Genomic DNA, 26572 nt, shown 5'->3' on the forward strand with positions numbered 1-26572 from the left:
AGGGAACCTGTCATTAGATGCATGACGCCCACACCGTGGGCAACATGTAAGCAGGAATGACTTACTCTGGAATTCTGTTGCAATTCAGAGAAAATGTGATTTAAAGAATGGGCCGTCGACCATAGTAAGAGTCCCCCACCACCTTCTCCCAGCACAAACCAGTTGGATGATAGGTTTTCCCAAGTGCATACAAAGGGAGAAATCCATCATTGACATCTGACAATCAACTGGAGTGGGGCGAGGAGAAGCCTTCAGGGGGCCACATCAGACTTTTCTAATGTGGGTATGAACACTGGGACCAATTGCATTGTTACCTCAGTGCCAACTGTAGTGACTATTGACTGATTGATTGAACAACATTGCCAGGAGCTGCTATACTGGAAAGAACCTTCTGAACCTTCTAGAAATTATAGTTCACAAGTTCCTCATGTACTATATGCTAATATGTGGTCACTAAGAAATTATTAGTTACTGACAGATCTTTTTATGAAATGTGTATATTAAAATGGATGCCATGTCATCTGTATATACACTAAATGGACAAGTATTGGGACACCCCCACATTACACCTACATCAGTTCTTATGACAGGCTATTCTAAATATATAGGCAGTAATATGGAGTTTATACCTCCTTTGCGTCTATAATAGTTTCCACTCTGTAGGAAGAGTTTCTACAAGATTTTGGAGTGTGCCTGTTGGAATCTTTGCCCATTCATCCAGAAAACATTTGTAAGGTCAGACAGTGATGTTGGGCGATTGGGCTGCTTGGCTTATAAACTCCGTTCTAGTTCTTCCCAAAGGTGTTTGGTTTGAGGTCACGGTTTTGTGAAGGCCAATGAAGTTCTCCATACCAAACTCACCCAACCATGTCTTATGGACCTTGCTTTGTGCACTTGGGCACAGTAAAGCAGGACCAGAAAAGGGCCTTCCCCAAACTGTTCCCATAAGTCATATAATTATCCAAAAGGCCTTGATATGATTAAGATTTAATATTTCCCTTCAATAAAACTAAGGTGTTTAGGATAACCTTTGAAAAACACTCATGTATTGAAAAAACAATGCAATCAGGCAGGTGACATTCTTCTGCTACTCGCCAAGTCCACACTCGCCTATTAGACTTCCAGAAAGAGGCTTGATTTGTCCCACCACAGAACATGTTTCCACTACTCCAGAGTCAAGTGGTTTTGTGATTTACACTACTACATCCAATCTTGGTATTGTGCTTGGTGATGTAAGGCTGAATGCAACTTCTCAGTCATGGAAACTCATACCATGAAGCTCCTTGTGCACAGTTTTTGTGCTGATGTTAATGGCAGAGGAACAACTCTATAGTTTTTGAGTAAGCAGAACATTGGTGACTTTTGTACGCTATGGGCCTTAGTACTCAGCGACCCCACTCTGTAACTTAACATGTTGTTTCACTTCATGACAGGGTTGCATTTGGTTCCTAGACACTTCCACTTTCCAATAAATCCACTCACAGTTGATGGTGAAACATTTAGGAGTGAAGAAATTTCATGAACTGACGTTACAGCAGTAGCATCATATTACAGGAACATACTGTCATGATTCAGGCTGGGGTTTGTTTCATATTATTCTCTCCCCTGTCTGGTCATGCAGGGGTTAACCTTTTTTGCCTCGTTTTGGGTTTTGTGTGGCTATTTCAGTCTGCTGTGGCCTGCAGACCAATGTCAGTGATAGTTCATGCTCCCAGGCTAGAGCAACTGACCCCTTGATACCGTGTTTTGTCCTCTGCCCGTTAATTCTGTTCCCGTGACTTCCCTTCCCAGCCACCCCGCTTGTCTTAGTGTTCGCTCCCTGTGCTTGGACCTCTTGGTATGTGATCCGGCTTGTCTTCTGACCTGTTTTACTGTCTCTCATCTCTGTTATCTCTGCTCCCGTCTGGCTCTGACTACTGGCTTGTATTTGACCACGTGTATTTCTGTGACTTCTGGTACTTCTTGTTCTGACTGTTTCTGACTCGGCCTGTCTGACCACTCTTTCGCCACCAGGTGGTGCTTGTGCTGCTACTCAGTGGTGTTAAGCTGTGTGTGTAAGAACCTCTCTTCCCTCACCAGCATCCCTTGGTGGAGGTTGCCCTATACTCCACTGCAGCAGCATTACACATACTAGTATCAGTGAGCGCTTTAGAGAATCCTATTCTTTGCTAAAAGTAATAAAGGAAGCCAGAATGGCTAGAGGCTGGATTTTTATAAATCTGCGGTAATGAGACTGAATGAAAAACCTAAATTCTATGATTAAGAGTTATGTCCCAATACTTTTGTCCATATAGTGCATGTACATATGTAAATAATCTTACGTCTCAACAGCTTTCTTGTGTCATACGCAAGCAGTATATTAGGAATTTGGAATTTGGAGTACAAGACATGACCAATTATTACTGTGTTTGATATGTATTTAATAATTTATTGTGATATTTTGTGTCATTGTACCCGCAACATCACTGTCTACAGGAAGCCGTTTAGCTGGTTGACCGCATTCATGGGCTAGTAAATTGGGTAAAAAGTTGTAAACATCTCTAATGTTCATCCATTACTGCATCTTCTTATTTCATTTATGTCTTCTTTGCAAGCGAGAATATCCAGGTTTCGGTTGGATCTATTTTAAGGTGAATTACATAGCCTAATATATTTCATTTCTTTCCATACGTTTCAATTCACTTACCTAAATGTTTGCTACAATACTTGGTAGTTGTCTCTTTATAAACATTGTTGTCACTCCTGTTTTTTTTGTATGTGTTTCTCCATTTTTGTGCATTACTTTTTCACAGGGAAACCTTCCTCCAGACTACAGGATAAGTTTGATTGATATTGGACTTGTCATTGAGTATCTAATGGGAGGAGCGTACCGCTGTAATTACACCAGGAAAAGGTTTCGAACACTGTATCACAATTTATTTGGACCAAAAAGGGTATGTTTGTAGTCCAGATATATTTTTAAAATATCTTGTATATTCATGCATACAGTTTCAGGATTTTTTTTCTGTAACACCTGGTAGGCACTTATACTATTCAAATTTCTTCTCTACTGAAGCATCACTCAGTACAGATCGGGAAATAGCATGAGATTCCTTGTAGAATGAATATATATATACAGATGTGCTCAAAAGTTTACATACCCCAGCAGAATTTTTGCTTTCTTGGCCTTTTTTTCAGAGAATATGAATGATAACACCAAAACTTTTTCTCCACTCATGGTTAGTGATTGGGTGAAGCCATTTATAGTCAAACTACTGTGTTTTCTCTTTTTAAATCATAATGACAACGCAAAACATCCAAATGACCCTAATCAAAAGTTCACATACCCCTACCATATATTGCTCCCTCTAACATCAATGACAGTTTGAGGTCTTTTGTGGTAGTTGTGGATGAGGTTCTTTATTTTCTCAGAAGGTAAAGCTGCCCACTCTTCTAGGCAAAAAGCCTCCAGTACCTATAAATTCCTGGGCTGTCTAGCATGAACTGCACGCTTGAGATCTCTCTAGAGTGGCTCAATGATATTGAGGTCAGAAGACTGAGATGGCCACTGCAGAACTTTCACTTTGTTCTGCTGTAGCCAATGACAGGTCGACTTGGCCTTGTGTTTTGGATCGTTGTCACGTTGGAACGTCCAAGTACGTCCCATGCGCAGCTTCTGGGCTGATGATTGCAAATTTGCCTCCAGTATTTGCTGATAATGTACTGCATTCATCTTTCCTTCAACTTTGACCATATTTCCTGTGCCTTTGTAGCTCACACATCGCCAAAATATCAGTGATCCACTTCTGTTCATCATAGGCCTTGTTAACCTCATTCCAAATGCAATGTTTATGGTTGTGGACAAAAGTTCAATTTTGGACTCATCACTCCAAATTGCCTTATTCCAGAAGTTTTGAGGCTTGTCTCTATTCTGTTTTGCATATTGTAGGTGAGATACTTTGTGGCATTTGCGCAGTAATGGCTTTCTTCTGGCGACAACATGCAGACCATTTTTCTTCAAATGCCTCCTTATTGTGCAACTTGAAACAGCCACACCGCTTTTTCAAGATTCAAGATGTTCCAACAGTTTTCTTGGCAGTTGTGGACAACATTTTTGTTGGTCTACCTGACTGTGGTTTTGCTTTTACAGAGCCCCTGATTTTCCATTTGTTAATCACAGTTTGAACGCTGCTGACTGGCATTATAAATTTCTTGGATATCTTTTTGTATCCCTTTCCTGTGTTATGCAGTTCAACTACATTTTCCTATAGATCCGTTGACAATTCTTTTGCTTTCCCATGACTCACAATCCAGAAACGTCAGTGGCTGGGTGAAAGGTGCAAGAGTCTGTCTGGAACCCAGAAACTCACTCAGCATTTATGCACACACACTGATTACAGGCAAACAAGTCACAGATGAGGATGTTACCTTTAGTAGAAATTCAAACCCATTTGTGTCAATTTCTGTGCATGTTATCAGGCCAAAATCACCAGGGTATATGAACTTTTGATCAGGGTCATTTGGATGTTCTGGGTTGTCATTATGATTTATAAAGAGAAAACACAGTAGTTTGACAATAAATGGTTTCACCCAACCACTAACAATGAATGAAGAAAAAGTTTTGGTGTTATCATTCATATTCTCTGAAAAGAGGCTAAGAAAGCAAAAATTCTGTTGGGGTATGTAAACTTTTGAGCACAACTGTATATGTATATATATTTACATACATACATACACATATATGTAATGTTTATCTTTAGTAGCAAAGCTTGAGAAAACAGGGGATTCAACAACAGTTATAAGTGGAGGTGTTTCCTTTCATTTTCCAAAGGCTTTCTGAAATATAAGAGTAAGAATCTGATTGAGACCTCTTCATTCTTCCTTTGCTCTAGATCTTGGAATGGGCATCAAATGATTTTCATTGTAAGGTCAACGTTCAACAACATTATCTTTAAAGGTGTTGTCCATGGCTAACATATCGATGACCTGTTTTGTAAGAAAGGTCATAAATATGAGATCAGTGGAAGTCTTACACCTTACACTCTTAGGCTACGTTCACATTAGCGTTACGCTAATGTGCGTCGCTGTTGCGTCGGCGACGCAGCGGCGACGCGCCCCTATGTTTAACATAGGGGACGCGTGCGTTTTTTTGTTTGCGTTTTTCGACATGTGCGTCGTTTTCGACGCTAGCGTCGGACGCACGAAAATGCAACAAGTTGCATTTTTCGTACGTCCGATTTTCGTCAAAAAACGACGCACGCGTCGCAAAACGCAGCGTTGTTGCGCGCGTTTTTGGTGCGTCGCGCGTTGCGTCGCCGTTGCGTCGCCGACGCACCGGCGCGCAACGCTAATGTGAACGTAGCCTTACTGGTGAGCTGATATCTGCTCCAGTAGCGACCATATTTAAGAAATCTTTTTAATGCATCATCCTCATCATCATACATTGTTTATAGTACTGCAGTTTAGATCCCACTCACTTTTAGGTAATAAAAGAAAGAAGGGATTAGGTGCAGTAGCCTCGAGTAGCCGCTAAACAACATACTGAGCTGCGGTGTTCCACTCTGTATGTACGTTGCTTAGATCTGGTGGCTGCCAGAGGAGATATCAGCTGATCGGTTGGGTGCCCACCAATCTCATTCTGATGAGCTATCCTACAGAAAGGCATGCACCACCCCTTTAGTTTATTAAAAATATGTAAATCTGGTTCTAATTTAGATATTTGTTTCCAAATTGTATATGTTTATAATTCTGCATCTCTTAAGTATGATGCTACATGATCACAGGGACGTATGAACCTTTAACCCTTGAAGCCATCCATAGCTGCTCAGCATTTTAAGATAATAAGCAGTTATAAACCTGCATGAAGCAAAACATACGGCAAAACATATTGTGAAAGCAGCATATCTCTGTGTGAAACAAATATCAGATTTCCAGTTGCTAAAAACAATTTTGCCCTTGAGACACAAGGGAGTAAGGAAATCAGAAGACACCATAAGTCACTTGTCTCCATCTCCTTTTACATAAATAAATCAGTCTCCCCCAACTCCCAATCCACATTAACACCTTATGATTACCTTGTTTTAGGTGTTTTATGAGAACATTAAATCTTTTATCAGACTCCTGACACACAGCTCCACCTGCCCCCTCTCCGGTTATTAACTTTAGGTTATCTTTTACTACATTTTCTCATGAGCAAAACTACATTCACACTCTGCATGTTGGTTAATTTATCAATAACCTCAATTAACAGTGACCTTACTTATGCTTTTAATAAATGGAAAAAAACATATATGCAATGAACGTATTATTGAAATGTAATTGTATTATATGTAGATAATATACGGTACTTTGTATTCATACAAATCATGTGCTGTTTCCTAACAGCCAAAAGCCCTGAAGCTCCTAGGGATGGAGGTAAGTTTCTACTTTCCTTTGGATTCTTGCATGAAACCATGAATACTTTGCTAATGACATTTTTGGGTAGTTTGTGCCGTCGGAAGAAACGGGAAAAAAACGATGGTTTAATTAGATGTAGAACCTGTCACGTTTCTTCACAATGGGGACAAAGACTAACAAAATGTAACGAACACTCGAACAAGATGGGAATTCATATGCGATCTTGTATTTGCAGATGGGGGGTTTGAAGATGTAAAAAAATTGTAAAATATATATTTGATTCTGTTGAAACCTCACATTGAGGAGCGGATAGATATATGCTTTATGACCTTTTGAAATACTTTGTTATTACTGACTGCCCAAAATGCCTAAAGGGGTTGTCCACTACATTTTTCTTGACTTAAAGTGCACCCATGGGGGTATTTATCTACCAGCTCACCACCATTGTAACACATTATTGCCTAGGTCCTCTTAGTGTTCTAGCAGGAGACATCACGTCATCATTCATATTCTTTCTGAGCCTGAAGAGAAAGATTGTGAAGGCTGCAGCCAATCAGTGGGATGACACTGATTTGTTGCAGTGGTCACATTGCATCTCACCAGAAGAGGAAGGCAGAAGACCGGTGGGGAACACCGGCAACAGAATGGTCTACTAAGTGAAGTTATGTTCTTTTTTTGGTTTCTTTACCCCCATGAACCCATTTTAGGACAAAATAAGTAGTGGACATCCATTTTAAAAACAACACCAAGCATCCATTCCTAAACTGTGCCTAATTTTAAATCAAGCCCGGGGATTAAAGGACCAAACATGAATACCTTGATGTTTTATTTTGCCAGCAGTCCCAATTTACAGAGACTGTCAGATCTCCTACTTTGCACTGAGGACTCGCAACACCCTGAAACACGTGTCTGAAAATGGAGTTTTTGGTTTGGCTCCTTATCCTAAGTCATGTGGCAAGGCTCGTTAAAGGGTCAACTTCCAGGATTGCTACTTCCAATAGGTGGTGCCAGTTATAAAGTCCTCTTTCTTCAGAAAAGGCTATTTGTGTATTAGAATTTTTGAAACATTTTTTGTCAAATTCAAGCCTTTAATGATTTGAAAAAGGACATGGTGACATATCTGCCCTCCAAGAGAACACTACACTTACAGTGCTAATGATATACTACCGATAGTATCATTTGCATCAGCATTAATCATTATTATTCAACCTTGTACCTTGTACTTATTATTATATAACCATTAATATTCTAATTAACTTTTTGAGTCTACTTATGCAAATTAAAGTTGCTTAAGAAACAAAAAAATAGCATTCTCCAGAGTATGCTGCATTATGGAGGTATTCTCTCCTCAAAATTTTGCTTTTAGGGAAATTATATGGTAACTCTTGGAGGTAGCAAGGCCCAGTACATGGAGTGCCTTCAGCTCTGTAAAATGGGCAGGTAGGGATTCAAATTTTTTGCTATTCAAACTGTGTGCACAAATGCGTAGATCTTAGAAGAGCGTTTTATTCACTAGGCGTAAATGAAAAAAGTGAAAAAATGGATAGAATGTTTTCTATGTATACAACTGCAATCCATGCAACTAATTATGATGTGTGTAACAGGATGACATACCAATGAGACGAGGAAGAAAGACAACCAAGAAGAGAGAAGAAGAAGTGGACATTGACTTGGATGACCCAGAAATAAACCATTTCCCTTTCCCATTCCATGAGCTGATGTTATGGGCGGTTTTAATGAAGAGGCAGAAGATGGCTTTGTTCTTCTGGCAGCATGGAGAAGAGGCAATGGCCAAAGCCCTAGTAGCATGCAAGCTTTGCAAAGCCATGGCACATGAAGCATCTGAGAACGATATGGTGGAAGACATATCACAGGAGCTGAATCACAACTCCAGGTTGATATTGTGAAGAAATATTGAATTGATAGTTATATTTCTAGCATATCTAAAGTTATATAAAATCTCAGTAGGGTACATGTTCAGGCTGGTGTTCTTACTGTATGTGCTATAGTTCAACCTTGTGTGTTCTGTTATCATGCAGATCATATATGGGACAGTAATGTTTCCCTGACCAGAACTGAAGAGTTAGTTTTTGCTAGCCTTTCTATCCATGATATAATAATATTACTTTTCAAATAAAAGGACAAATATACCATTGACGTGAGGATCTAACAGACCTACTTAAAGGGGTTTACCTTTGGGGACATTTTGTTTTACTTAAATGACATGTATTTTGGGCTAAAGAATGAGTTTTGAGCAATAACCAATTTTGCTACTGGGTTTCATTATAATTTTGTACCATATCACTTTTGCAGGCTTTTTGTTTCCCTGCATATTCAACTTCAAAGGGATGGCCTAAGGGCAAAGTAAATTTCAGTCCAAATTCCTGCCTATTTAGTGCCATAATATAAACTATTTTCTAGTATACTTGCATTAAAAATTCCCCATCCTCCCCTAACTACACTATCGAACTGCTTTACTATTGTTTCTATTTCCTTTTTGATGACGCTTCGTTTGTGAATCCCAGTGCATGCTGGGACACTCAAATTCATCAGGGGGCAGAGGCTACAGTCACTACCGCAGTCACTAGTCCCTGCGCAATGTGCAATATGCACACAAACTGTGCACTCTCTGTTGCCAGCTAACATCAGTAGAAAAAAGCCGGCAACAGAGCAGTGTCAGAAAACCTGGTGTGCAGGGACCAGTGACATCACTTGCAGCAGCAAGGCTGGTCTCTGAGTTACTGCTGATCCGAGCCTGCGAGACCGTGAACTGTCATTGTGCACATCACACATCACGTAAGGATCATCCCAACTGCTGGAACGAGCATCACCAATGACGCTTTCTTCCAGGGAGGGGGCAGAGGCTTTGGCAGTCACTGCGCCCTGATGACACTTCATTTAACTATCCCAGCATGCATAGGGAGTCTCAAACAAAGAGTCCTTAATAAGGAAGTAGGGAAGAAAAATAGAAAAATGGTTAGATAGTGTAGTTAAGGAATGATAGGGAATTTTTAATTCTAGAATATTAGAAAATATTTAGATTATGACAATAACTAAATAGGTATTTAGGATGAAAATTACTTTGGCCTGCAGACCACCGCTTTAATGTAGTATGTATAAATCAGCTTAGAGGAGCTCAGTAAAAGATAGATAAAAGAGTTACAAGCAAGCAATAGTGGCATGGTAAGTACCTCCCTATCCCTACGCACACCCCCATAGTCAATAGCAGTGCACCAGGTGCCCAGCAAGCACTAGCAACTTCAATCAGATTAAGCCTAGGCAGCCCGCTGCCAACTGGCGCTACCTGAAAATTAGTTTGTCATCAGCTGCTGAGCTCTACATAGCAGCCGAGATGGCCAAACCCTCAGTGTAATCATTATTTCTGAGCACTGCTATCATGGCTATTGCCTATGTAGAGTGCAGCAGCATGACAAAGTCATCTCAAATTTATGTGCTCTGTATTGGCTGCCATTTAATTACTTCAAGCTCCCTGCCTTCAGATGAATCATACATCAAGAGGAACTCAGAGGTGTGGCTGGCTGACTATTCATCTTGATGTTTGATTTGTGTGGAAGTAGGGTGAGTTAAGCCAGTACAGATTGACTGCAGGGTTCACATGACATAAAAATGTGATGCAAGCCCTGAGATAGCAAGTCGACACCTCTAGAATAGTGCCAGCACCAGAGATGAGTACAAAAATTGTTATTTTACTTGGAACAAACATGCTTGAAGGAGATGGGGTTATCCGAGTAGTGGGGCAATGAGCATTTTAAAAATGGGAAACGGGTTTATAGAATGGGAAAATATTTCTGTATGTAGAACTTATTGTTCTGTGCTAAAAACTGGGACAAAACAGAATCCAAACGGACTCCACGGTAAGAATAAGGGCCCGTATGCTTCCGTTTGTAGAACTGATGTAACTGTATACTTTAGCATATGAATTCCAATTGCTTCTCTAAATGGAACAGACAAATTGAATGTACTGTAATAAGGGTTGAGCGAATGTGCTCAGTGATACTCGGATATCACTTAAGTGATCTGCGTCCTCGAATGTGCATGGCATTTAATGAGCATTGGCTGGTGCTCGGATTTGAAGCTTGAATCCCCGCCCTGAATGTTTGGCGTCTGTTACACAGCCAATAAGCATGCAGGGATTGCCTTCCAGTCACTAAAATGCCATACTTATCTTGGTATTGACATTACTGTGATTGAATAGCCACATTACCTCATCAGAGGCCATTACACAGCTCAGGGACAGTTCTGATTGGAGGGAGAGAGCAGTTATCCAAGCCTGTTTAACTAATCAGAGTCGTCTAGTATTGATACTGGTGCTGATGCTGAACCATCATACCAATAGTCTTTCTAATGGCTAATCTTGTGCTTTGCTGTTTGTATCAGATAAATTCTGCATTTAACCTAGGGACAGCTGCAGGAGATGGGAAAGTGGCAGATTATAGCATCTAGGTAGGACTTAGGGCTTTGCAGTCTGCTGCTAAATATATAGCTGCTGCACTTGACCACATTCTTTTTTTGGGGGGTGAAAAAATGTATTATATTGTCATGCATAGAGTATTGTGTGCGCTGTGTTACATTATGGTGGAATGGTGGTATATAACACTCCCAAAAAAACATTCAAAAATGTTTCTGGATTCAATTAGTCATCCATAGAGTATTATGTGCTTTTTTGCATGTCAGTGGTATATAGCACTCAAAAAATCATTCAAAAATATTTATGGATTGAATTAGTTATCCAGGAAGTATTATGTACTTTGTATTAGATGGCAAAATCCCGCACGATTCCCGAGGGAGAGACTGGAGAAATATCAGATCTAGACCAAGCTGACACGACAGCAGAGGGGGTGGGTACCTGTGGTCTGGAACTGTTCGCTTTTCCATAACCACCAAGGCCTGAACCCAGGCCACAGCCTTCACTGCTAGGGTTCTTGCTGACTGCAGATGGGAGAGCCAGGATCCAGCAACTAGTGAATGGACGGCGGGGCCTAGGCTGGTTGGAAGAGAGAAAGAAGCGAGCCAGGACCAAGACTAGAGACATGCTAAAGGGCCCGCTAGCCGCAAGTTACCAAGAGTTCGCATCCCATGGGGAGGTTATTACATATGACTGGCAGCAGAGATGGGGGTCCATAGAAGAGTTTGGGACCTGTCAAATTCATCAAATCTCATTCAACCAGCGGATAGTAGAGACTAAACACTTGCCTCGAAGGCTGCAAGAGCTGAGAGCTGGAACCAGGCTCGTATTCCTCAAAATTATTATTATTATTCTTATTTATTATTATAGCGCTATTTACTCCATGGCGCTTTACATGTGAGGAGAGGTGTACATAAAATGGAGGAGCAACAGCACTGGTATGCAGTTGGTGTGATCCGAAAAGGAAGGAAGCAGGATGAATCCTTCTGGCGAAATGAACAGGCCTGGGAGAGGTACCTTGAGGTGGCACGAGACAGAGCTACCACCCCAGAGAGATCGAACTGTCCTTGGGGTTCCTCAATTCCTACATGGGAGCAGGCGATGGTGCAGGTGACACAGAGGGTTGACGCCCATTTCTACATATCAAGGGCTCTGGCACAACTAAAAATCTGGGTCACTTACAGCCCAGGCACCTGGGAATCGGGCTCCAGGAATGAGGTGGAGTCAGTACCCCCAGCTTCCCGAGGAAGAAGCGGACACCTGAACAGGATTACGGTATTACCCACCTTATAATCTTTTCCTGGCTTTACACTTGGTGCAAAGCCTTTATGAGTGTAGGAGTACATCATCTACACTTTCAAAATAGATGAATGAGGCCCGACAGTTGTTGCCTTTCAGGGCTCTTTGAATAACTGGATATCCCTCCTTCTCATTTTTTCCTGTCTTTGCAATTTGTGCAAAAGCTTTATGAGTGTATGAGTACATCAACTACACTTTCAAAATATTTACGTAAAAAAAAATTCTGTATTGAATTTATCATTAGAGATGAGCGGTGTTCGAGTCGAACTGTTCGCCAATTTCAAATTCGAGCTGTTTTTGGCAGTGTTCGAGTCGTTCGTCAAACCCGAACAATTTGCTTAAAATTCGGCTGTTCGAGTTTCTGTTCGATAACTGTTCGTTCACCAAAAGCCTAGCTTGATTTGCACATTAAAACTGTTTATCATTGTTAATAGACTGTTTCAGTGTATAGTGGGCAGGGGGCGGGGGATAGATCTGTGCTGAAATAACGCCGATCTCCATTTTTTTTTCTTTCCCGCATTTACAGTGGGGCGGTGCAGTCTCTCAGCCTATCAGCAGTGCGCACACACACAGTAATGTGCATGTGATGCACACAAGCAAGGGCATGTGTCATTGGCTGTGTATGTCACATGTCCTCCTTGCCCTATAAGAACCAGCTATTTGCCCCATCGCCACCATTTCCTCACTGCTGCAGCTTAGTGTTAGATGGCACCACTGCTGCTGTGGGCGCTATACAGACCAAGAGTGTTTTTTGGAGCGAATTGTCAGAGAGATAGGTTTAGGGAGTCGGGAGGAGTAGGGACTTGTTGTAATATCAGACCTATTCAGGGTAGTTTACAGCAGTTCATAGCACTGTTTGCCAGGCAGGTCTGTGCCAGTGCTGCGCAAGTGTTTGTCACAGCATTCGGTGTAATCTAGCTCAGCCAATCCTTTTGGGCTAGTAGCGTTGTCTGATAGTCATCTGAGTAGCCCGCCTGTGAAGCTAGCTACACCGCCTGTGTATCTCAATTTTTACTGCATCTAACCCAGTTAATAGTTTTGGGCCTAGGAGCAGTATCTGCATTCAGCAGAGTAGCCTGTCTGTGAAACTAACTACACCGCCTGTGTATCTCTATTTTCACTGCATCTAATCCAGTTAATAGTTTAGGGCCTAGGAGCAGTGTCTGCACGTCAGCAGAGTAGCCCGCCTGTGAAACTAACTACACCGCCTGTGTATCTCTATTTTCACTGCATCTAATCCAGTTAATGGTTTAGGGCCTAGGAGCAGTGTCTGCACGTCAGCAGAGTAGCCCGCCTGTGAAACTAACTACAGCGCCTGTGTATCTCTATTTTCACTGCATCTAATCCAGTTAATAGTTTAGTGCCTAGGAGCAGTGTCTGCATGTCAGCAGAGTAGCCTGCCTGTGAAACTAACTACACCGCCTGTGTATCTCTATTTTTACTGCATATAATCCAGTTAATAGTTTTGGGCCTAGGAGCAGTGTGTTAGGGGTCGAGTTCCCGCTTCTGCACAGGGGGAATCTCGAGCCACCTCTGCTGCGGTCTCCCATTCTTGTCCAGCCGCAGTGGAGTCTGCTCAGCAAAGACGTCGGTCCCAGCGTCTTGCTCATTCTCACTCTGTTCTGAGAGTTACTGCTGCCTCTCCAGTCTCTGCCATTAAAGTCAGTGCTGGTCAGCAGCGAGCGGACTTCTCTGGGACTAAGTCCTTGTCTGCACGTACTGAGCATGCCCAGGGTAGGATCTCCCGTTGGAGATCGAGGGTCATGTGCTCAGGCTCTGCAGCACATTCCATTGGTCCTCTTGGCAGGTCTTGGAAGGGCAAAAGTGCTGTGGCCACTTCCTGTGCTGCAACTATATAAACTGCGCATGACCGCACGGCCATGCGCTAGTATTGTCTTACAATTGTTAATGTGTGTATGTTGTGAGTGCAAGTCGTCCTTGGATACCCCTACCCTATTGAATGTCTGTTCGCGGAAGGTGTATGGTTGCTATCTAGCGCCCGACTTATCCTACAGCACTAATCACACATTACAGCATCCAGTTGCTGTGACCGCCAGTACGGCGCCGTGCACTTCCTCTGTGCTTTCCTTACCCAAGCCTGGGTGGTTAGTGGCGTTCGTCAGTGCGGCACCGCATGCACTCTTGTGCCTTAATATAGTTTTTCAGTTTCCTTACACACCCAGTTGCGGTGTTGTGCCAGCAAGGGTCTAATCGGACTTCAATCCTAGTTGGGGTTGAGTTCGCTGACTACTTGCTCGCGCTTTAGGTGCGGTACCGCGGTCCTGTGACTTAACAGGATTGCTTCTTTCACGCTGGGTAAGGTTAACCCACGCGTGTATACTTTAGTGTACCGCCATATAGTCTGCAAATTGCTAGCAGCAGGTTTTCACCTGCACGGTGGACCCCAGACTGCGAACGCATCTATATCATCTGTCTTGGTGCGTTCCGCCAGTCCTAACAGAATACTAGCGCCAGGGTCTGGCTAGTAAAATGGCGGACGACCAGCGTTTACAGAGGTACATCCAGCAGCTGGAGGGAAGGTTGGCGGCTCTTGAGCGTACAACCTCAGCTGTGGATGTCACTGCTGTAGCTGTGCAGGCTGCAAGTGTAGCCGCAGCCAGTTTGTCCGCTGCCACCCCTGCTCCGACTTTATCCCGTCTCTCGCTTCCTGACAAGTTTGCTGGTGACAGTAAACATTGTCGCGGATTCGTGAGCCAGTGCTCTATACATCTTGAGCTCCTGGCGTCACGTTTTCCTACGGAGCGGGCGAGATTTGGATTTATGCTATCTCTCCTCTCTTCTTGGACACTCTGAAGCAGGTCTTTTTAGGGCCTCGGGTTACCCACAACACCGCACTCCAATTGTTGTCTATTACACAGGGTATGTCCGTGGTCAGCCAGTTTGCCATCCAGTTCCGGACTCTAGCTTCAGAGTTAGAGTGGCCAGACAAAGTTCTTATTCCGGTGTTCTGGAGGGGACTGGCAGACCATGTGAAGGACGCCTTGGCCACTAGGGAGATACCGGCCACACTGGAGGAACTTATTTCTGTGTCTACCCGCATCGACCTCCATTTTCACGAGCGGAGGTTGGAGCGGACCCAGTGTAGGCAGAGGTTTCGGCTGGCTCCAACTTTCGCCAGACCTCTGGAATCCCCTATCTTGGCGTCAGATTCCCATGAGGCCATGGAGGTTTCTCGAGCGGGACCTAAATCTCTAGCCGCTCGAGTACCCGTGGTTTGTAATAACTGTCAACAACATGAACATTACGCCAATAAATGTCCGCGGCGGTCGGGAAACGATCGCGTCTAGTAACCATTGGGGGAGGTTCACTAGACACAGCAGCATTCTCCTCCAAACTGTCCTTTAAAGGGACAATCCTGTTAGGCTCCTCCACTCTAACAGTCGTGCTTTGTGTGGATTCAGGAGCAGAGGGAAACTTCATGTCCTCTGCTTTTGCTACACGTCATGCTATACCACTAGTCATGCTCGCCAAACCAATAACGGTTAGAGTTGTGAATGGGGCGACACTCCCACTGCAAATCACACACCAGACAGTTCCATTCTCGCTGTCCATATCTCCTTCCCACCAGGAGATTATTTCCCTTCTTGTCCTTCCTGAGGGAATGGATGAGATTTTGCTGGGAATACCCTGGCTCCGTTTCCACTCCCCACATATTGAGTGGTCCTCAGGGAGAATATTGGGTTGGAGTAAGTCTTGTTTGGGCAGGTGTGTGAGTGAGTGTGTACAGGTCTCCACTACCGAGGTACCCGCAGATCTTTCATCACTTCCCAGGTATTATTGGTGTTATGCAGACGTGTTCTCTAAAAAGGCTGCTGAGACTCTACCGCCCCATCGCCCTTACGACTGTCCTATCGACCTATTGCCTGGAGCCGAACCTCCTCGGGGAAGGGTATATCCACTCTCTCTCCCTGAGACGGAGGCTATGTCTCAATACATTCGGGAGAATTTGGCAAGAGGGTTTATAAGGAAGTCAGTGTCTCCGGCAGGGGCGGGATTCTTCTTCGTGCAAAAGAAGAACGGGGAGTTACGTCCTTGCATCGATTACAGGGGTCTCAATGCTATCACTATTAAGAACAAATACCCGTTGCCCCTGATATCGGAGCTCTTTGACAGATTAAGGGGAGCTAAAATATTCACCAAATTAGATCTGCGGGGTGCCTACAATCTGATTCGCATCCGTGAGGGGGACGAGTGGAAAACGGCTTTCAATACCAGGGATGGGCACTATGAGTACCTGGTGATGCCTTTCGGGCTCTGTAATGCCCCAGCCGTTTTTCAGGACTTTGTCAACGATATCTTCCGGGATATGCTTTCTACCTCGGTCGTAGTCTATCTGGATGATATTCTCATCTTCTCTCCAGATATTGACTCCCACCGGAGAGATGTTGGCAGAGTCTTCGAACTCTTACAGGCGAATTCCTTTTATGCAAAGTTGGAGAAGTGTGTGTTTGAGCAGGAGTCCTTGCCTTTCCTGGGCTATATCATCTCGGCCCAGGGATTGGCTATGGATCCTGCCAAACTACAAGCAGTGATGGACTGGCAGGAACCCCATTCTCTTAAAGCGGTGCAGCGCTTTATGGGGTTCATAAATTACTATCGCCAGTTCATTCCCCACTTCTCAACTTTGGTAGCTCCCTTGGTATCCCTCACCAAGAAGGGAGCGAATCCCAAATCGTGGTCCGAAGGGGTCTCCAAGGCCTTCACTTCTATAAAGTCCCATTTTGCTAGCGCTCCCATCTTACATCGTCCCGTTGTGGATAAGCGATTCCTTTTGGAAGTGGATGCCTCATCCGTTGGTGCTGGAGCAGTCCTCTATCAAAAGGATGCTCAGGGTTGGAAGCACCCATGCTTCTTTTTCTCAAAGACCTTCACACCAGCGGAGAGAAATTACTCCATCGGGGATAGGGAGTTGCTGGCAATGAAGTTGGCCTTTTCGGAGTGGAGACATCTCTTGGAGGGTGCTCGGTTCCCATTCCAAGTTTTCACAGATCACAAGAATTTGGTCTATTTACAAACAGCCCAGCAGCTGAATTCTCGTCAGGCCAGATGGTCCTTGTTTTTCTCCCGGTTCCACTTTACCCTACATTATCTCGCCGGGGAGAAGAACATTCGTGCTGACGCTCTCTCTCGCTCCTTCGTGTCAGCTGAGGAGGAGGAGGACGAGCCTCGGCTCATTGTCCCTTCGGAGAGTCTGAGAACTGTAGCTCCGGTTTCGCTAGAGTCTGTGCCCCCGGGCAAGACTTTTGTTCCCATCAATTTGCGTCCGGAGGTTCTCTCTTGGGCTCATTCGTCCAGAGTGGGTGGACACTTTGGGGCAAAAAGGACATCTGAGTTACTGGCGAGAATGTACTGGTGGCCACATATGGTTCGTGACGTCGGAGACTACGTTCAGGCATGTGTCTCTTGTGCCAAGAATAAGTCTTCCCGACAACAGCCAGCTGGTTTGTTATACCCTCTGCCGGTGGCAGACAGGCCCTGGGAGATGGTCGGGATGGATTTTGTTGTGGGTCTGCCCAAGTCTCGTGGCTGTACCATTATTTGGGTAATCACCGACCATTTTTCTAAAATGGTGCATTTGGTGCCGCTTCCCCGGTTACCTTCTGCACGGGCCTTGGCAGCGTTGTTTGTCAAACACATCTTTCGTCTTCACGGTATGCCAAACAAAATTGTCAGTGACCGAGGTCCCCAGTTTGCGTCTCGGTTCTGGAGAGAGCTTTGTCGTCTTCTCAGTATCGAGTTGAATCTCTCTTCGGCTTATCATCCCGAGACGAATGGGTTGGTAGAGAGAGCCAACCAGACCTTGGTCACATATCTGCGACATTTTGTTTCTGCTAAGCAGGATGACTGGGCATCTTTGCTACCGTGGGCGGAGTTTGCTCTTAACAATGCTGTCGCTGATTCCACTGGACAGACTCCATTCCTCCTTAACTATGGTCAGCATCCGCGGGTACCTGTGCCCATGCCCGTGTCTTCCGCCGATTCCAGGGTGGCAGACTGGGCTGTGGAGGCACGGGACATTTGGGATCGCACTCAGGATGCCATTCAGGCTTCCAAGGAGAGAATGAGGTCCTCCGCCGACGCACATCGGTGCCCCGCTCCAACCTTTGCTCCTGGCGACTTAGTGTGGCTCTCCGCCCGTAACATCAGGCTGCGAGTTGAGTCTACCAAGTTTGCACCTCGCTACTTAGGTCCTTTTAAGGTCCTCGAACAGGTTAATCCTGTGGTTTACCGTCTGGCCCTTCCTCCACGCCTAGGTATCACCGACACCTTTCATGTGTCCCTCCTTTAGCCCGTCTGCATATCCCGGTTTTCTGAGTCATCTACTGGGACGTCGGGTTCGTCTACGGACGATTACGAGGTGAACGCTATCTTGGGGTACAAGGTGGTTCGTGGCAAAAAATTTTATTTGGTGGACTGGAGGGGTTACGGTCCTGAGGATAGATCCTGGGAGCCTGCTGAGCACATTCGGGCTCCGCAGCTCATTGCTGCCTTCGAACGTAGCGAGGCCCAAGGAGTGGGGGGTCCTAGGAGGGGGGGTAATGTTAGGGGTCGAGTTCCCGCTTCTGCACAGGGGGAATCTCGAGCCACCTCTGCTGCGGTCTCCCATTCTTGTCCAGCCGCAGTGGAGTCTGCTCAGCAAAGACGTCGGTCCCAGCGTCTTGCTCATTCTCACTCTGTTCTGAGAGTTACTGCTGCCTCTCCAGTCTCTGCCATTAAAGTCAGTGCTGGTCAGCAGCGAGCGGACTTCTCTGGGACTAAGTCCTTGTCTGCACGTACTGAGCATGCCCAGGGTAGGATCTCCCGTTGGAGATCGAGGGTCATGTGCTCAGGCTCTGCAGCACATTCCATTGGTCCTCTTGGCAGGTCTTGGAAGGGCAAAAGTGCTGTGGCCACTTCCTGTGCTGCAACTATATAAACTGCGCATGACCGCACGGCCATGCGCTAGTATTGTCTTACAATTGTTAATGTGTGTATGTTGTGAGTGCAAGTCATCCTTGGATACCCCTACCCTACTGAATGTCTGTTCGCGGAAGGTGTATGGTTGCTATCTAACTGCCCGACTTATCCTACAGCACTAATCACACATTACAGCGTCCAGTTGCTGTGACCGCCAGTACGGCGCCGTGCACTTCCTCTGTGCTTTCCTTACCCAAGCCTGGGTGGTTAGTGGCGTTCGTCAGTGCAGCACTGCATGCACTCTTGTGCCTTAATATAGTTATTCAGTTTCTTAAAAAACCAAGTTGTGGTGTTATGCCAGCAAGGGTCTAATCGGACTTCAATCCTAGTTGGGGTTGAGTTCGCTGACTACTTGCTCGCGCTTTAGGTGCGGTACCGTGGTCCTGTGACTTAACAGGATTGCTTCTTTCACGCTGGGTGAGGTTAACCCACGCGTGTATACTTTAGTGTACCGCCATATAGTCTGCAAATTGCTAGCAGCAGGTTTTCACCTGCACGGTGGACCCCGGACTGCGAACGCATCTATATCATCTGTCTTGGTGCGTTCCGCCAGTCCTAACACAGTGTCTGCACGTCAGCAGAGTAGCCCGCCTGTGAAACTAACTACACCGCCTGTGAATCTCTATTTTCACTGCATCTAATCCAGCTATTAGTTTTGGGCCTAGGAGCAGTGTCTGCACGTCAGCAGATTAGCCCGCCTGTGAGACTAACTACCCCGCCTGTGTATCTCAATTTTCACTGCATCTAATCCAGTTATTAGTTTTGGGCCTGGTACCACAGTTTGGCCACTCAGTTCTGCTCGGTTTTCATCCATCGGTTGTTGTGCCAACAACTACAGATACAGAGTTGCCAATTAGTTAAGCACTAAAATGAGTGGCAAAAGACCTGCTGCTGGTGGAAAGGGGAATAGGCGTGTTGGAAAGGGAAAAAAAGGTTGTGTCCATGGGGTAGGTGTTATGATCTGGTGGCCTTGGAGCAGCATGAGACGTACTCTGGAGAAGGTGGCACCTGTACTGACCGCAAACCCTGAACTTAGCAGCGCAACTAGAAGTAGCCGTGGGGGGTACCTAACGCTCCCTAGACCCCTCGACACAGCCTAAGAATTAACTTCCCCTAAAGACAGAAACAGGAAACCTATCTTGCCTCAGACAAAATCTTCAAAGGATAGACAGCCCCCCACAAATATTGACTGTGAGAGGAGAGGGAAATAACATACGCAGACATGAAATCAGGATTTAGCATAGGAGGCCATACTAGCTAAAAAGAAAGAATAGAACAGAGTACTATGCGGTCAGTATTAAAACACTAGAAAATATCCACCACAGAAAATACAAATCACCACATCTGACTAAAGACATGGAGGGTATATCTGCATCTCCAGAGACACAGCTAGGCTGCAAAAAATCCTTCACAGACAAAGCTGGACAAGACGAAACATGAAAATGCACAGAACTATAAGGTCCACAGCAGGTGGACAGCAAAAACAAAGCCAGGACTTATCTTTGAAGAATGTGAATCCTCCAAAAACAATGGACAACTGGCACTGACTAAAGGATCAAGCAGGACTAAATAACTGAGTCCAAATTGAACACACCTGATAAATGCTGCGATCCACAGACAGCAGCACTACCACTCATAACCACCGGAGGGAGTCCAAGAGCAAAATTCACAACAGGTAGGTGGTACTGGTAAAGCAACAGTAACATCTGCAGAAGAAAGACCATCTTCCAGCCAAAGTAAGATGCCTACTTCTTTTCGTGGACAATCTGATATGATCCCTTTCTTACGACCATCGCTACAAGCATCGCCAAAAATTCCAGCAGCTGCTTGAACGGATATCAAGTGCTCGTTCAAGTGGGATCTCCTCCATGTCAAATTCAACATCACAACTACTCCAGTCCTCAGAGTTGTCACCCCAACTTGCTTCCTCACAGCTCCCAAGTCTTCAGCTGCCCGTCTGAGCATGGGGTAACACACATGGTTGAGTCTGTAGAGCTGTTTATGTATACTATAGCCTGGGAATCAGAGGTCTTCTCCAGAGCTTCTGTAAATCCAGATGAGGAAATGATCTGCACTGATGCCCAGAATCTTTGTGAGTCGGATCCAGGCCCAGATGAAGAAGGTTCTGAGCATAATGTAGACCCTCATTCCCAAACTGTAACTCCTGTTGGTGGAGACAATGAGGATAATGATGATGAGACTGAGATACCTTATTGGAACGAAAACTTGACTTTTCGGTCGGGGCAGAAAGAGGTTGGCTCTGAGGACGACGGGTGTGAGAACACACAGGATGATGATGACGAGGTTGTAGACCCCACTTACTGTCAACCCCCAGTCCGCCAGTCCATGAGGTCAGCAGAGGAGGTGGAGGAGGATGCTAGAGACGAGTCTGACGACGAGGTCATGGTGCGCCTTCCTGGTCAGACCAGAAGTCATGGTGGCTCTTCAGGTCGCACGTGCTCTAAGCCTTGCATAGCCTGGGCATTTTTTGACATCGCAAACGATGACCCAACTCATGTTGTCTGTAAGATTTATCAACAAAATCTCAGTAGAGGCCAAAAAATCACTAGCTTGAGTACTTCATGCATGAACCGTTACATGGATATGAGGCATAAGTTGCAGTGGGAAGCTCACTGTGCTACAATGCGGCCTAGTGGGCCGGGTCAACCACCGTCTGCCCCATAAAGTGCATCCGCCTCCTCTTCATCCTCTGTGACTGTGGGGACAGCAGTCGCACATGGTTTTGGATGCAGACATTCCACCTCTTTACCCGCCAACAGCCAGTGTGATTGGCAGGTCGTCATGACATTTGCAAGTGGAAACACTTGCTAGTGTTGAGCGCTCTCCAACATCGACACCACATTTTGATCAAGGCAACATAACATCTCCACCTGCACCTTCCTCACAGACCAGCAGTTTGCTGAGGACACCCTACTCAACTCCGTCTAAGCACGGCAGTCAGCCCTCAGTCCCTCAGATGTGGACAAGTAAAAGACCATTTCCTCCTAGCCATGACAAAGCTAAGAGGTTGAATTTCTCCATCTGCAAGCTGTTGGCTACAGAAATGCAGCCTTTCCGCCTGGTGGACACAGAGGATTTTCAAGACCTTATGTCCTTTGCAGTGCCCCAGTACCAGATGCCCAGTCGCCACTACTTCTCAAAGAAAGCTGTGTCTGCGCTACACCAGCATGTTGCACACAACATCATCGCTTCCTTGAGAAACTCTGTGTGTGACAGGGTGCATTTCACCACAGACACTTGGACGAGTAGACATGGACAGGGGCGTTACATGTCGGTGACTGGGCACTGGGTAACTATGGCGACATCAGGAGAAGGGGCTGCTGTCCAAGTCTTGCCATCGCCACGAGTTGCTCGTCGATCCTCTGTATCTAGAAGTTCCTCCACTGCTTCTGCCTCCTCAACCTCCTCTCGGTCCTCCACCTGCACCCAAAGCCTGTTTGGTAATGCCACCCGCGTTGTAATTGCGCAGAAGGAATCCTGCACACCTCCTCACTATGCTGTCACGAGGGCTCAACGGCATCAGGCAGTGTTTACATTGAAATGTCTGGGAAATGTGAGTCACACAGCTGAGGAGTTGTGGTCAGCTCTGGAGACCGAGTTCCATCAATGGTTGTCTCCACTCAACCTGCAGCCAGGGAAGGCTGTGTGCAACAATGCTGCAAACCTGGGTGCGGCCCTTCGCCGGGGCAATGTCACACACGTGCCTTGTATGGCTCACATTTTGAACCTAGTTGTCCAGCAATTTTTATCCCAATATCCCGGACTAGATGGGCTTCTTCAGAGGGCAGGGTCGCTGTGTGCTCAATTCCGCCGTTCGCATCCCGCAGCTCAACGACTTGCATCTCTACAGAAGTCGTTGGGCCTGCCAGTTCACCGGCTGAAATGCGATGTGCCCACACGGTGGAATTCAACTCTGCACATGTTGAAGTGACTGTGGCAGCACCGACAAGCCCTGGTGCAATACGTTATGACGTATAGCCTGGGCCAACGAGATCAAGAGGTGGGGCAAATCACGCTCCAGGAGTGGTCTCAGATCAGGGACCTATGCACCCTTCTGCACAGTTTTGAAATAGCGACGAAGATGTTTAGTGCTGACGATGCCATTATCAGCATGACCATTCCGGTGATTTACATGTTGGAGAACGCCTTACACAGTGTTTGGAGTCAGGTGGTGGAACAAGAGGAGGAGGAGGAACAGGAGGAGTCGTATGCGGAAGGGATAATATCTCCAAGGTCAAGAAGGTTGGCAGCACCAAGGCGGCTGGCATTGGAGGCTGGGGGAGAGGGATTACCGAGGGCGTATGGTAGCAGCCAAACTGTTGAGGAAGGTGCAGGAGGCAAGGAAGAAGTGGAGGACGAACTGGCGCTGGGCATGGAAGACTCATCAGATGAGGGGGACCTTGATCAAATTTCTGTTGTGCGATGTTGGGGGGAGAGGGCTGATGAAGGAAGCATGATTCTCACCCTCCCACCACCAAGACAACAAGGACTTGGTCCTCCTGGATGCGCAAGACACATGAGTGCCTTCTTGCTGCACTACCTGCAACATGACCCTCGGATTGTCAGAATCCGAAGTAATGCTGACTACTGGGTTGCCACACTCTTAGATCCCCGGTACAAAAGCAAATTTGGCGAAATAATTCCTGCCATAGAAAGGGATTCACGCATGCAGGAGTATCAGCAGAGACTGTTACAGAATCTAACATCTGCTTTTCCACAAAACACCAGTGGTGCACGTAGTGAATCTCTGAGTTCTAACTTGCCAACCGAGGGACTCTCGAATCATCACTCAAACCGTAACAGTAACACCGTATCTGGTGGTAACAGCAATTTTTTCCAATCGTTTCAAGATATTTTTAGACCATCCTTTGCAAGGCCACAGGAGACAAGAAGTCTGATGCACAGCCAATGCCTGGAGAGGATGGTACAAGAGTATCTCCAAGTTAACATCGCTGCCATGACTGTGGAACTGGACCCTTGCTCATTTTGGGCTTCCAATCTGGAAAAATGGCCTGAGCTCGCTACTCACGCCTTGGAGATCTTGTCATGCCCCGCAGTCAGCGTTCTCTCTGAAAGTGTGTTCAGCACTGCTGGCGGTGTGCTGACAGATAAGCGCACGCGGCTGTCCAGTGACAATGTAGACAGACTAACGTTCATCAAGATGAACAAATCCTGGATCTGCAAGGACTTTTCTACCCCTGTGTCATCTTGGGGAGACTAACAGCTTGATGATTTTTGAAAATCACCTCACCAACCGTTTTAAAAAACTCTGGCGAAATTGATGCCACTTAAGTGGTGTCTGTGGCCAAAATTTTTGGAAAAAATGGAGACTCTTTTATTTTGTCCCCTTGCTAAGTTTTACATGACGTTGCCATCGTCAATTCCAGGTGGGTGGGGTCGTCTGCAGAGTTGTATCCTCATACTATGGCCTGGGATTCAGAGGTCTGCTCCAAAGCTTCAGTATCTGCTAGTCAGCAGAGTAGCCCAGCCACCCACCGCCTGTTTACCTAAGTACTATTTTTAACGGCATCTGGCCCAGGAAATCCTTTTGGGCCTAGCAGAATTTGGTGCTACTCAGCAGCGTACTTCACCCATGAAGCAAGCTACACCACCTGTTTACCTAAGTACTATTTTTTAACGGCATCTAGCCCAGGAAATCCTTTTGGGCCTAGTAGAATTTGGTGCTACTCAGCAGCGTACTTCACCCATGAAGCAAGCTACACCGCCTGTTGATCTAATTACTAATTTTTAACTGCATCTAGCCCAGGAAATTGTTTTGTACCTAATAGCATTTTGTGCTACTCAGCACAGTATCCCACCCATGAAGCAAGATACATTGCCTGTTTACCTATCTACTATTTTGTAACGGCATCTAGCCCAGGAAATCCTTTTGGGCCTAGTAGAATTTGGTGCTACTCAGCAGCGTACTTCACCCATGAAACAAGCTACACCGCCTGTTTACCTAAGTACTATTTTTTAACGGCATTTGGCCCAGGAAATCCTTTTGGGCCTAGTAGCAATTTCTGCTACTCAGCAGAGTACCCCACCCATGAAGCAAGCTACACCGCCTTCTTTCTTTCTCAATCTAACCCCTTGACTCTGGGGTGTCCACTCTCCCTCCAGCTCTCTCCTTCTTACAGGTGGACTACCGTGTGTTTCCACACTGTGGCGAATCTTTTGGGCCCAGGCATAAGAAGTCGTCAAGGTAACGGATAATATGTGCCACCTTACAAACGTTCATGACGACACAGTCGAGGATGCAACTAAACACCTCAAATAGTGAGCAGGATATGGAGCACCCCATGGGCAAACAGCGATCTATGTAGTATGCTCCTTCACAGAAGCAGCCCAATGGGAGGACACTATTCGGAGGCATAGGTAGTAACCGGAACGCCCCCTCAACGTCTGTTTTGGCCATTAGGGTGCCCTTTACCAACTTCCTGACCCGCCTGATTGCCTCGTCAAAGGAGGTACAGTACATAGTACTGTACTTGGTTCCGCGTCGATGTTGTCGTTTACTGGCCTGCCCCTTGGATATGACAAATGGTGGATTAGTCTGAAAGTCTGAATGTATTGGGTTCATTTTTTGGCACAACTCCCAACGGGGGTACCACTACGTCTTCTAAGGAAAGTGTTCTGAATGGACCCGCCACCATTTTACCTAAAGATATTTATTTTTTTATTTTTTTTGTCAAGACATCTGGGTGTTGGTAGAGTGAGTTTACATTTTTACTCCAGCCTTTCTTGATTTTAGAAGGGCATGACATGCCTATATCTGTGTCTCCTCCTTTTACTCCTCCACCTCTTTTCTTTTCGCATGACTATATGTAGTTGTGATTTTTCCATGTGTTTGATGTGTCTTCTGAGCAGTTTGTCAGCTTTTGGACACCTTTTAAGGTGTTTTCTATGTGGTTTCCATGTGTTTATATGTGTTTGTGTTTGCCTGCCATTAGTTTCAATGGGGTTCGACGGTGTTTGTCGAACGTTCAACGAATATTTCGTCTAACACGTTCCTGTTCAACGAACCAAACCCGAACACTAGGGAGGTGGCTCAACACTATTTATCATCCATAGAGTACTACCTGTTTTGTGTTACATTATCACAGTATCTAAAACAAAAAAAAAAGTTCAAACATTTTTTCTGGATTCAATTAGTCATCCATACCGTTTAACAGGCTTTGAGTGAAATTACGGTGATTTAAAAAAAAATTAAAAAAAGCTTGGCCTGGTACAGTTTACAAAATATTTTTGTTCCAAAAATTGACTGCCCGTGCATATTGTATAACCTGCTTTGTGTGAAATTTCATTCATTTGAAATATAAACCAAAATTGGCTTGCTACAGGTGTATAAATTTGGTTGTTGAAAAGACTATTGACATATATACTGTAGAACTTGGTTAGTGTGAAATTTTGTTGGTTTGAAATAAAAAACAAAATTGGCCTGCTACAGGTGTACAAATTTGGTTGTTCAAA

At 45.3% G+C, this 26572-nt stretch overlaps 1 protein-coding gene across 1 annotated transcript in view; it reads left to right on the forward strand.

The window, feature by feature from the left end:
* The window catches only part of TRPM3 (transient receptor potential cation channel subfamily M member 3), a 783591-nt gene that overhangs the window by 543939 nt on the left and 213080 nt on the right, over positions 1-26572 (forward strand). The window contains exons 13-15 of the mRNA XM_069763506.1: positions 2793-2933; positions 6364-6393; positions 7980-8269. Of these exons, the coding sequence (XP_069619607.1) occupies positions 2793-2933; positions 6364-6393; positions 7980-8269 (461 nt within the window). The remainder of the gene's footprint in view (positions 1-2792; positions 2934-6363; positions 6394-7979; positions 8270-26572) is intronic.

The sequence above is a fragment of the Ranitomeya imitator genome, chromosome 1 (genome assembly GCF_032444005.1).
Source record: "Ranitomeya imitator isolate aRanImi1 chromosome 1, aRanImi1.pri, whole genome shotgun sequence".
Lineage (NCBI taxonomy): Eukaryota > Metazoa > Chordata > Amphibia > Anura > Dendrobatidae > Ranitomeya > Ranitomeya imitator.